Source organism: Chelonoidis abingdonii, chromosome 6, assembly GCF_003597395.2.
Source record: "Chelonoidis abingdonii isolate Lonesome George chromosome 6, CheloAbing_2.0, whole genome shotgun sequence".
Classification (NCBI taxonomy): Eukaryota; Metazoa; Chordata; order Testudines; family Testudinidae; genus Chelonoidis; species Chelonoidis abingdonii.
This window is the reverse complement of record NC_133774.1, coordinates 63,015,993-63,029,425: the sequence shown is the minus strand read 5'-3', so window position 1 is coordinate 63,029,425 and position 13,433 is coordinate 63,015,993. Positions and strand designations below refer to the sequence as shown.

General features: G+C 38.9%; 1 protein-coding gene across 5 annotated transcripts in view; it reads left to right on the top strand.

The window, feature by feature from the left end:
• Nucleotides 1–13,053, top strand: part of ELL2 (elongation factor for RNA polymerase II 2) — a 67,757-nt gene extending 54,704 nt beyond the window's left edge. For 2 of the 5 annotated variants that reach the window (XM_075067082.1, XM_075067083.1), the window contains 4 exons: nucleotides 3,918–4,089; nucleotides 5,565–5,609; nucleotides 5,764–5,842; nucleotides 12,871–13,053. In XM_075067082.1, coding sequence (XP_074923183.1) covers nucleotides 3,918–4,089; nucleotides 5,565–5,609; nucleotides 5,764–5,842; nucleotides 12,871–12,995 — 421 coding nt within the window. In that variant the 3' untranslated portion in view covers nucleotides 12,996–13,053. Of the gene's footprint in view, nucleotides 1–3,917; nucleotides 4,090–5,564; nucleotides 5,610–5,763; nucleotides 9,340–12,870 lie in introns of those variants that run through there. The other 3 variants (XM_032798677.2, XM_075067084.1, XM_032798676.2) reach the window with 2 other exon arrangements.
• The last annotated feature ends 380 nt before the right edge of the window (nucleotides 13,054–13,433 follow it).

Genomic DNA, 13,433 nt, shown 5'->3' with positions numbered 1-13,433 from the left:
GAACACCAATTTCAATTAAATCATAGGAACACTTCTCTGTTTCTGTGATATACGGTTTTAGCCCTGTAGGAGCCTGAAGCCCTTGTTTGTTCTAAACTAAAGCAGCACCACCTTTAATAGGCAAATAGTTGGAAGTCAGCACTACTTTAGTGGAACGCAGTACTCAACGTATTTCTAAAGGGGGAGATTTGTGCCCTGGTGCATAGTTTATAGTTTCCAAACTTGCCTTGGACTTAGAGAAAGAAAAAAAGAAAAAAAAAACTCTTTAGAGAATATTATAATGCTATGTCACAGATGTCATCCACTCAGAAACTGTGTTAAGTTACCACAGGCTGAACTTGAAACTGCTGCAGAAAATAACCCTTTTACCATAAAACTGCTCACCGAAGAGCTGCAAAAATTAGGGGACCTTGATTGAAAATTTAAGGTTGAGCTTTCTGAAGAGTACACAGAGCCTTGGTTATGACTACATAGTGAGAAGTAAAAATGTATCAGCAAACGCATTTTTCCACTTGCATATGGCACCTAGAAACTAGAGTGGTGAGCATATTCAATTGAATAAATAGGTGAGAAAAACTGCTAATAAATCTTAATTTTAGCTCCTTAACTCATTCTATAGCAGATTATGTGAAATTTTTCAATGTGCCAAAAATGTAAGATTTAGCTGTGTAAGTCTTGTCTTGGCACTGCTAAATGTTGAACATTTTCTAGTATTTAAGAACTTGTCTCAGACTGAAACAACTATTGTAGCAGAGCCAATCTGTTGGCTAAATATGTATTCTTAGAACCTTTAAAAACCAATATTTACCAGAATTCCTTGGAACAGTTTTAAAAATTCTACATATAGCTTCAGCATTTGCTCAGTAGCTGTTTTTTTACTGTTTTTATTGGTGGCTTTACATTTTTCTTCAAAATGTAAAAATCAAATATCTTTCCCAGTTCCAGCTGTGCTACTAACAAAGCACTCTTCTGCTATTCTGTGAAGTTTTTTTTATACCAGAAACTACAAAAAAGTCAACATGGATTTTCTTAAATTCATTCCTCAACTTAAAGAATGAAAATAAATTTGGCCCTGCTTTCAGACTCCTTTCTCTCTTAATTCCTTGCCCCCTGGAGCAATTGATAATCCTGCCCCTCCAACAGAGCTAATATGGCAGAGCAAGACAAGTACCAAAATACCAACAGATGCATGTATGGGTCTAGGGTGAAGCTACAAAGCCACCACCCAAGTGTGGTGATGACAAAGCTAACTTACAACTTGACGTGTGTGTGCGGGGGGGGGATGTTTGCACAAAATAACATTGTTACAGCTGGGAAGAGAAAGAGATTCCACTTCATGTAGGAATGTTGCTGTTTTTCAAATTTGTTTCTGTTCTGATTCAGAATGTAAATTAGAAATTTCGTGCAAAAGGGGATGGAGCAGTCCACTTGCCAGACCCTGGAAGCCCTGTGGTCAAGGAACCAGAGCAGCAAGCTGGCAGGAAACCAGGCAGTGTCATCAGAAACCAGCCTGGTTTCCAAAATTGAATGATATACCCAAAGCAATTTGATTTTGACAAATTGGCAAATTCCATTAAAAACCTGTGTAGTTGGAACTTTTCTGACCAGCTGTAATTATTACATTAAGGCAATAACACATGCATGGAGTTAGCATGGAAATACTGTCCAGCTTAATGACACTCCTACACTGATCAGAGTTAAGACCCATGTGACTTCATTTTGGTTTTGCATAGAAAATAAAACATAACAGGTCTATACTCCACTCTAGTGTGTTCTCCTCTTCATGTGGGCTCCTTCTGCTTTACAGTAATGGTATTACTTTACTTGAGCACTCGATTCAGTGATTGCTGCAAAATAAGAGTTTTCTTCTATCTTATTTACCCATATGAAATATCTGCTTGTAAATCACCATAGCTGCAGTGAATCAGTCTCTATTGTGCCAATTAAATTCAATATAACCAAACAATAAATGTTTATCTTTAAATGGACTATACTAATGCTAGCTATATGTAGTGTAACATACTGCCTCTAGCAAAACAACCTAGGATTATACAAAAATAGGTCACAAAGGGAGATGAATAAACATGGATTGAAGTGTATTACTAAAGAGAACAAGCCTATTACATTTAAAGAAAGAGTAGTCTTTGGATTACAGTTGGTCTTGATTTTGTATATTGCCTATATTTCCTACAATATGAATTTTAATGTAGAAAGACACTATTGTTCTCATCTTATTCAAAATTACCATTTCATCAGCATTTCCTGAAAAGTTGAAGGGTACAAACTGTGTTTATTGGGCGTCTTCTATAAGAACATTAAGCAGCAGCTTTTAGAATAACCTTGTTAGTTGCATTTGAAAACTACTTCCTAAATCGCTCTTAATTTGAACCAGATTGTATCTGTAGTGGTTGAGAAAACAAATGTCTTTTCTGATTCAATCTTGAACAGGTCTCATAGATTCTGGAAGTACTGTTGGAGTTTTTGGGCTATGACCAGTTGTGTGATTCATGTTCTCCTGGCCTTTTGATATCTACAGAGACAAATCTATCAATCCCCTTCAGGAGAAACTTGCAGATGAATTGCTTAAAGAGAGGAATGAGTGAGATAAACTGGTGGCAAAGCAGTTCTGCTGATACTTTGGAGTCAGACTTTTTTGATCCCTGTCAGCCTGCTCGTTCTTTTTAGAGCCTGAGTGTAGAACAGACTACTTAAAAATCTGACAGCTGTCTCTAACCATTGATCACAAGATAAAGGTACCTCTGGGTCATGAAAGGAATAGATGGAGGTACTCCTGCTCCATTACTTTATCTGAGAACATCCAGAGAGTGTACTACTGGGCAGTGTCTCATCTGCCCTAAATGCTGCTGTTGTACCCTTCTGCTCAATATATGTAAGGCACTTGGGATTGTAGTGCCTCTGGCGACACGGACATAGTAGTTGATGGGCTTTCCCAGTGTCTGGTCAGAATAAAGGTTTGGATGAGGGCCAATTGACTGAGGCTAAAATCAGACATGACCAAAGCTGATGTTGTATTTGGGAAACCTGGAAAAAAGAGACAGATTATATCTACTCTCTTGATTGTTTGCCTACTTTTAATCACACGCAGAGGCCTTGCTAGGTCCTCAGCTACTTTGAGGGATCTGGTAGCATCAGTGGCCAGAAGCATTTTTTTGTGCCTGGCAAGGTTTTGATAGTCCCTTTCAGTTGCAGACCTCATCACAGCTTGTTTTATGTTGCCTATCATGTACCACAGATTCTTTAGATGAGTTTGACCCTTACTTAATACAGCACAATCATTAGGATAAAATATTAATTTAACTTTCTATTCAAGAGTGACACATCTGCCAAATCTTGAAATAAATTATTGTATCAATTCAAGTCCTCCCAAATGCCAGCAAAAAAACTGGTCTGCTAAAGCAGCATTCCCAGAAGGTAAACGCACTTTGCTCTAGCAGATCAATACAGGAAACAAATTCTGAAATTAAGGGGCCATCATAGGAAATGAGTTGCTAGCAGCTGCACTCTTATTTAAACAGAGGTATTGGTTCTGTTTAATTTGAATGCATGTTAACTATTCTGCATATGCACCTACAGTTGTAGATAGTCTAATGACTTCTGAATAAATACCATATAGAACAAAATACTTATACATGTATAGACTGCAATTTGCCACTGAAATATTGTAGGTTCTGTTAAAGACCAGTTGTAATACACTGACTCTAAAAACCACCTCAACCAAAGTGTACAGTTTAATATTTGTCTATCACAACAGGACAGAAGTATATTTTAAATTAGTCAAATCTTTGATTTACTGAGAAGTGAACTGCCTAGTAATATATGTTCCAGCTACCTGCAATGAACTGTAGCTGGAACATACATTTCATGGAAGATAAGTGTAACTTTGCTCTTTCCATTAGAAAATATATAGCTATTGTCTCATATGAGCAACGTCAGAGTTACAAGGATGACTTCAATGCAGAGTATGATGAATACAGAAGTTTGCATGCCAGGATGGAAAATGTCACTAGAAGATTTATGAAACTTGATGCTCAACGTAAGCTCCTTTCTCCAGGATCTAAGGAGTATCAGGTAAAGAGGAATAGAAGGCATTTTGTTAGCCAGGTTTACCTTTTTGCTTTGTTTTTACATCACTCTCTTCTTCCTCTCCCCAAATGTTTAAGCATATAGCAAATACTCCAAACTTTCTGAAAACTAATATATATGATAAAAATCAGACTTCACAGAAAATCCTTAGACGAATGTATAATTTGGTAGAGGAAAACACTTACTTTGGCAGAAGCATCTTTTGTCTCGGGTACTTATTTGGATCCCATCGCCAAATTGTCAGAGAGCCACACAATCTACTGTATTTATCCCCTCAACACTCCTGCAAGGTAGGGAGGTACTGTTATCCTCATTTTTACAAATGAGGATCTGAGGCATGGGAAGGCTTTGACTTGCCCCATTTCACAGGAAGTCTGTCGCAGAGCAGAGAAATGAACCCAGGTCTCCCAAGGTCTAGGCTAATCACTGAAACAAATTGCAGGGTGCCAGATCATCTAACAAACTATTGACCTGAAGTATGTTCATCCAGGATTGGGTAGTATGTGGCAGTGTAGGTTTCTGCAAGGTGAGAAGATTAGTGCTGTTTGTAGCTCACACTCTTGTGCAAGATCGGAATATATGAGTGGGAGGAAATAAATAAATTAATGAACAGTCTCTGGAGCAGCAACTCTAATTTTTTTCCCATAACCTGCGTCCCCAAGGGGGCATGTTATGGGCAGCAGATAGGCCAGGAAACTGTGTTCCTGAGCTGTATAGTCCTGTTGTGCAGAGGGATTTGTTCCTCTATAATCTTTACTTCAACCATAGCAGCCCCGCAGGACCAATACCTGTGCTGCTATTGTTACTGGCCTCAGTTTCTCTGACCTTGCTGAAAGAACAGCAGGCAACAGAGATTAATACTGTCTCAGGCAATATTAATGCCACAACTTTTCTTAGAGATTTTTCCAGGCTTTGGGAGGGTGGGAGAAGATCTCTCTCCTTAGAAGTAGGCAAGGCCTTATGTTAAGTAGCACGTGGCTGCACAGTATTTTACAGGGGGCATTGAGAAGGTGGCTATACAAGAGGATCTTCAAATATAGCCACTTCCCCTCCATGGCCTTATCGCAGCTTTGTCTGCAGACTTCCTCTTCTCCACAGCAGGAGAGTGACCAGAGAATAATGGTTTGTCTTTGCAAACATTTATTTCTTGACAAGCTGAGATGTGAATCTATTTGCTGCAGACTAACTATCCATGTGGACTAAAAGTGCATTAATGGACTGTTTATGGACATCAGCAGGACCTACACAGGCAGTTAATCCATGGCAGGCTTGTGCAGGGTAGATTGATACTCCTGCTTGCCATGAACTAAATGTTTGTGTAGACAAGACTTAAGTGTCTGTCTGTGTGGTAAAACTGAAAATCTTCATCCCACTCTTCTAACCCTTTTTAATATTCAGTTGCACTTTGCAACCGTGAAATGGTCTTCAAGTGGTCTTTATTTCAATTTTCTTACTCACAGGTAGTTCATGAGGAAGTCCTACAGGAATATCGGAAGATCAAACAGGTGTGTACAACTGAGAGGTGGGAAGTATGGATATGTTAAACACTTTCATAATCATTCTATGTGCAGAGTCTGGATGCCCTTTTTTAGTGATGGGCATTCAGATTAAAATATTGCAAAGATGTTTCTGCACCTTAACTAGTTTCTTTCTTTGCAGTCAAGTCCCAACTATCAAGAGGAAAAGTACAGATGTGAATATCTTCATAACAAACTGGCTCATATTAAAAGACTAATAGGTGAATTTGACCAACGACAAGCAGAGTCATGGCACTAGAGCTCTGCCTGGACCAGATGATGTGAATAAACTTAAGCTTATTTATTTAAAATTCCAAATGAGTTGCTCTAAGATTCTAAAAAAAATTAAACTTTTGCATTACAAAAGTTTCAGTATTAGCAGACTTGAGTTACTACTTTTGTTGTTGAGGTTGCTTCTCTGCATATTTGAAGCTGCTTTTTTTTTCTGGTCCCTTCTTTTCCTTAAGACTTATATTTGTCCATGGAAATCATTTTACCAGTAGAAACTGGGGACTCAATGTCTCCACTTTAAAGTTCAGCACACTTTAAAAAAAAAAAAAAAAAAAGTAACAAGTTGAAATGCTTTTGGATAAATATAAGCCTGTTTTCTGACCTTTCTTGTTAATGCAAACTCTTTGCCTTAAACGGTAGAAGGTTTAAAATTTGCACAAAATTTTTAAAGAAAGTGAAAACATTGTTTTGGAGGGTTAAAAAGAGGTGTTTGTATATATGAAAGCTATATACAGCCTCTTTGTTGACAACAGTAACTTACCCCTGCAACTTAAACCCCCATTGCAATGGTTGCCTTAAGGTGTTTGCCTGTGTGTGCTTAGTGTAGTTAAATTATTAGCTACACTGCTTCCCATTTTATTAAAACAACGGGAAGTATTCTGTGGCCTACCAGCGTCTGAAAGCGTGTGCTTGTACTGTATGTGTGCAAAGTTGTGTGGGTGTGAGCATGATGGGAGGGAGAAAAAAAAGCTGCTACTCGAAGTAGGCAAAACACTCAGGTTTAAACAACTGACGAGTGTTGCTGTAGGGTTTTTCCTATAAAATTGCTACTTCTGTTGTGGAAGATGAAAGTATTTCCATTTCAACAGTTTGTCAGCTTTCTTAATGTTGGGGAAAATTGATACTTTACAAAAATTAAACAGATCTATAGTTTTTGGGCAAAATTATAAAATTAAACATGTAGGTGACCTATTTATATACTGCTATAAAGTATTTTTTTTAAGAGAGATGCCAAGAAGCTATTGCCTACATGAAATGTATATTTAAAGAGTTTTCTCCTGGGTGCCAGGAATATAACACAGAACAGATATATTTAACTATAAAATACTGTGATCATCAAACAGCACAAACTTTCATTTAATGCAGTTTATTGGTTTAATTTGATTTAAACCATCACTTTATCATGTGGGAACATAAATTATTTGGTCAAAAAATTAAGCATTTTGAATTAATTTTTTGTTTACTTGTCTTACTGTATTTGTCTTTTCAAAGTGCTGCCAATTGAAAAGGGAAGCATTATGTTTACAAATCTGGTTTTGGAATGTTTGCCAAAATTTTGGTAGTATCTTTAATAAAGTTTATCTCCAGCATCAAAACAATTGTTGTGTATCACTGTAAACCAGAAAATGTTTTATAGCATTGCCAGAAAGTATACACTAAAATAACTGGAACACTGGAGTTCACCTCTAGTGTCAGTTCTTCTGATACATTTAACTAGAAAGATTCAGTAGCTTGGAAGACAAGTCCCTCTTAATCAGACCTTTGTTACAGTTACACTACAGATATGTACAGATTTCACTACTTTATTATAGAATTGAAGTCTCTAACACAATATGTTGAGATTTCAGATGCTTTTACCTGATAAATTGTAATTGGTACAATTACCATGTTAAATTTTGAATTACTGGAATGTTGAAAGTGTAAGAAAGAGGATGCAAAGGAAATTTCATGCCTCCCATTGAAATAAATGTGTCTTTTAGGGCTGAATTAGATCCCAGAAATGTTATGAAAGTAACGTGTAAACACAATGCCTTGTCATTTGACTTCAGTTTTGATATAACAACTTTAGATGTTGGTCCATCAGCAACGATGAAATCACAGTGGCTGTATTGTTCAAGCTGAACAAATAATGTATGGTTCTAAAAACGGGCTATTTCAGGTAATGTTCTTGTATCTGAAATGTAGCTGCAGGGCAAAGCTGCTAGACTACTCTATTACTCTAGAGCAGTGATAGTATGCGTAGTAATTATCTCAGTGCCTGCTTTGTTTGTAATACCATCACTAAATTATCCTACTGCAATTGAAGCATTCATATTGTCTTTTTGTACAAAAGAAGTCACCTGTGCTGGCACACATCTTCTGGTTTACAGGTATCTATTGCAGCTGGAGGTTAATCTTTCATAAAGGTCCAGCATTGCTTATCATTAGACCTGACAAACTACTGTAAAACCCTTAACTTAAATTTTGTTCTTTGCAGTTAGTGTTTCTCAAGCCTTGCAAAATATACCCAGTAGCCTATGTATGGCAGAATGCAACATATCTGCTGTTTCTCTGGAGTCTACATTCCTGTTGAACAAATGTCAGAGCCTGTTGAAGTAAAGCCTCTATTAGTGTTGCCGTTCCTGCAGAATTTGCCCACTTACTCTAACAGATTCAGCTTTTTGCAAATGGTGGCAAAACTTGGCTTGAGTTACGCTACTGTTAAGGCAACCCTATGTAGGTTTTAGAGAAATGATGAAGGGGAGCCAGTGTGTCTGGTTTTAGGGAACCCAGTGAGTCTTGCATTTAAATAAACTGTGATGAAACATTTGAAACACCATTTTGATAATTTTCTGTCAAAGGGAATGAATAGCTGCCTACCTTGGCAAAAGATTCATACACGAAGGGATTGTTTTTCAGTGTTACTAGGTTGTTAGTCTGATGGGAGGAATTGAGGGGAGGAGAGTTAGTACATTTTTAAAATTGTAGAGGTTAAGTGGTTGTTGTGAGACCATAACAGTTGAAATAAGTTCTCTCTCTTTTTTCTGGCTACTTTGAATTTTTTTAAATTTGGTGTTAATTTTTCTAGGTATCCAGTTGATTTTGCAAGTTTTACAATCACTTTCCCCTAAAAATATTTAACTAAGATGCTACGTAGAGCATATGCAGACACAAGTGTTGGAGGCACATTACTTAATGCGCTTTAAACAAAAACTGGATTGATTAAGCAGTTCAGATACTGCAACTTTTACTTTGAAATAATAGTAATACCACAGCCAGTCTCTTTCTGGCAATGTAAATGTGCATTCATTCCATATAGGCTTGCTGTTTGCCTTTGCTACTTGGAAGTCTCCTTACAGCTAATTGTTTTCATAAGTGTTATTAAATAATTTCTTCATGTGTACCTGATGGGAAGAGATGTGGGTAGCACTTTGGTAGCCTTTTCAGTTTTGGGGAAGTATATCATTGACGTTACTAAAGGAAGATAGGGAATGTCAGACAGCGCTGTGGTAATGTGAAGAAAACCAGGGCTGGAATCTCCCTTTCTGCCTTTTTTGAAGCGTTGTTTTAAAACAACTATTTTTCAGTAATTCCACACAGACTGTGTTAAGAGTCATAAAGTGAAATGCCCTGGGGTATTTTGTTAACCAATGAATACTTGAGCCATTGTTGCCCCTCTGTTCTACACCAATTTAAGTTCAATAAAATGTAAACTTTGCAATTCTGACACTTGTTTTTTCTTTGATTATTTACGTCTTTACAATGAAACAATCAAACATGCTCAGTTCTATCACCAGAATGATTTGCTCACTTTTATGGTGTAACCACATAGGCAGGCAGGAATGTTGGTTGTGTCTTACAGTTAATGGGTACGCTTCACAGGGCAATGCAGGAGATGGTATTCTGATGGCTCACTATGTTAGTGGCTGCACTGAGAGCGCACTCTAGCCGTGGAAGTACTTCAAATGCAGCTGTCAAGTCCCCTGCTCTCATTCTCTACTTTAGAGGAATTTTCCATTCCTCCCACTCTGGCACTTCATCCCCCTCTCCTTCTTTACATCCTTGGGAAAGAGTGGAGGAGGAGAGGAGAAATTCCCACCTTAAAATCTCCCCCCTCCCTTTTTCTCCTCTTCCTTCATTTCTGGTGGTGGTAGGAATTGGGGAGCAGGGGTGTGGTGTTTGAAACGGAGCCTCTTCTGTGGGGCTTGATAGTGCTGTTGTGTTGAAAAGGGAGTGGGGGCGGGCCCAAGCCTAAAAAGAAATAAAATATTGTTAATCCCTTGTTTTATTGTTACGACATTAAACAGTTAACTTGACACAAAATCACAGACTGAACTATCTCTAACTCCCAAGGTAACAGTCAGCACTAAAATCTTTTTTAACACAAACAGTTAAAGCATTTGATATGTAAAGAATTTGAACAATTGCCCTTATTCCTTTTCACATTAGCAGTAGAGCCTGTACAGGAGGCGCCCTGTGCTTAATAGTCCTTCTAGATGACACTAGACAGTACTTAATTAATTATTTTTTCATAGCTTCCAGGGCCAAAAAGGACCATTCTGATCATCTTTAGTCTGACCTGTATAGCACAGGCCGCAGAACTTCCCCAAAATAATTCCTAGAGCAGATCTTTTAGAAAAGCAGCTAATCTGGATTTTAAAATGGCCAGTGATAGAGAATCCACCACAACCCTTGGTAAACTGTTCCAGTGATTAATTACTCTTACCGTAAAAATGCGCATCTTGTTTCCAGTCTGAATTCGTCTAGCTTCACCTTCTAGCCATTGGCTCTTGTTATACCTTTCCCTGCTAGACTGAAGAGCCTGTTATCAAATATTTCTTCTAGGGCTGTTGATTAATCGCAGTTAACTCATGTGACTAACTCAAATTAATTGCGATTAAAAAATAATTGTGATTAATTGCACTGTTAAACAATAGAATACCAATTGAAATGTATTAAATATTTTGGATGTTTTTCTATATTTTCCAATATATTGATTTCTATTACAACACAGAATACAAGGAGTACAGTGCTCACTTTGTTGTTTTTATTGCAAATATTTGCACTATAAAAATGATAAACAGTATTTTTCAATTCACCTCATAAGTACTGTAGTGCAATCTCTTTATCATGAAAGTGTAACTTACAAATATAGAATTTTTTTGTTACGTAACTGCACTCAAAAACAAAACAATGTAAAACTTTAGAGCCTACAAGTCCACTCGGTCCTATTTCTTGTTCAGCTAATAGCTAAGAGAAACAAGTTTGTTTACAAAGAGAGACTGCTGCCCACTTTTATTTACAATGTCACCTGAAAGTGAGAACAGGTGTTTGCATGGTACTTTTGTAGCTGGCTTTGGAAGGTATTTATGTGCCAGGTATGCAAAACATTCATATGCCCTTTCATGCATCGGCCACCATTCCAGAGGACATGCTTTCATGCTGATGATGCTGTGACGGGTTGGATCACAGAAACCCCCTTAGGAACTGTCAAGTGATGTGCCAAGACTACTTCTGCCCCTGCTTTCCCTGCCAGCTCAGGACCCCAGCACCCTGTCTTGCTGAGCCAGACATGCCCGTCTGCTCCAACACAGACCTGGGGTCTGAATTACTTGACCCAAAGCTGCAGACTTAATTGAAAGCAGCTAACAGAAGTTCTTGTCTTTAACACTCAGATGTCCAACTCCCAGTGGGGTCTAAACCCAAATAAATTTGTTTTACCCTGTATAAAGCTTATACAAGGTAAACTCATAAATTGTTCGCCTTCTATAACACTGATATGCACAGCTGTGTCCCCCCCCCCCCCATATTAACACATACTCTAGGTTAATAAGTAAAAAGTGATTTTATTAAATACAGAAAGTAGGATTTAAGTGGTTTCAAGTAGTAAGAGACAGAACAAAGTGAATTACCAAGTAAAATAAAATAGAACATGCAAGTCTATAGCTAAGAAACTTAATACAAATAACACCTCACCAGTTCCAGTAAGCTTCCTTTTACAGACTAGTCTCCTGCTAGTCTGGGTCCAGCAATCACTCACACCCCCTGTAGTCAGTAGCATAGGTGGGGGGGAGCGGGGCAATGGCCACTCTCCCGCCGAGCACAAGCGGTGCCTTTTCAATTTCTTGGCGCCTTTTTAATTTTTACTTACCCGGCAGCACTTTTACTGACAGGGTGGTGCTCCGGGTCTTTGGCGGCATTTCAGCGGCAGGTCCTTTGGTGCTGCTGAACACATCTGAAGTGAGTGAAGGACCCGCTGCTGAAGACCCAGAGCGCTGCCCCATCAATAAATGCACCGCCGGGTGAGTAAAAGCACCACAGCGGGTGGCACCTTCTTTGGTGATTGCTCCCCTTGTTCGCTACACCTGGCTACACCACTGCCTGTGGTTACTGTCCTTTGTTCCAGTGTCTTTCAGGTATCTTTGGGGGTGGAGAGGTTCTTTAGCCAGTGGAAGACCAAAATGGAGGAGTCTCCTGACATTTAAATAGACTTTCTCTTGTGGGTGGAGACCCCCTCCTCTCTCCTATGCAAAGTCCAGCTCCAAGTGGAGTTTTGGAGTCACATGGGCAAGTCACATGTCCATGCATGACTCAGAACTACAGGTAGTAGCCATGGTTCACATGCTATCTTGAATGTCATCAAGTAGATTTCTTATGTGGACTGGAACATTCCAAGATCCATTGTTCCTTGAGTGCTTCTTGGTTGGGCACTTAACTTTGCAAATTCCTTTCTAAAGAAGCTGACCAAATGCCTTACAAAGCTTACTTAGGGTATGGCTACACTCACACTTTACAGCGCTGCAACTTTCGCACTCGGGGTGTGAAAAAACACCCCCCTGAGCGCTGCAAGATACAGCGCTGTAAAGCATCAATGTAATCAGGGCGGCTCCCAGCTCTGCACGCTACACCCATAAAGGATGTGGTTTACGTGCAGCACTGGGAGAGCTCTCTCCCAGCGCGGCCGCTCCGACCACACTCTCACTTCAAAGCGCTGCCGCGGCAGTGCTCTGAAATTCCAAGTGTAGCCATACCTTGGAAATCGAGCAAGTATACAACCAATATTCTTAACTTCAAGTACAAAAATGATATATATGCACAAATAGGATGAATAGTCATATTCCCATAAAGCATTATAGGGTACAGCGTCACAGATACGACTTAAAAAAAACTCAATTAAATGTGACTGGACTCCTTGGGGGAGAATTGTATGTCTCTTGTTCTGTTTTACCTGAATTCTGCCATATATTTCATGTTATAGCAATGTCGGATGATAACCCAGCACATGTTCATTTTAAGAACACTTTCACAGCAGTTTGGACATGCAAAGAAGGTACCAATGTGAGATTTCTAAAATATAGCTACAGCACTCGATCCAAGGTTTAAGAATCTGAAGTGCCATCCAAAATCTGAGAGGGATGAGGGTGTGGAGCATGCTTTCAGAAGTCTTAAAACAACACTCAGATGCGGAAACTACAGAACCCGAACCACCAAAAAAAACCAAACCACCTGCTGATGGCATCTGATGATGAAAATGAATGTGTCAATGGTCTGTTCTGCTTTGGATCATTATCCAGCAGAACCCACCATCGGCGTGGACACGTTCTCTGGAATAGTGGTTAAAGCATGAATGGACATATGAACCTTTAGCACATCTAGCATGTAAATATCTTGCGACGCTGGCTACAACAGTGCCATGAGAACACCTGTTCTCACTTTCAGGTGACATTGTAAACAAGAAGCCAGCAGCATTAGCTCCTGCAAATGTAAACAAATTTCTTTGTCTGAGCAATTGGCTGAAGTAGGACTGAGTGGACTTTGTTT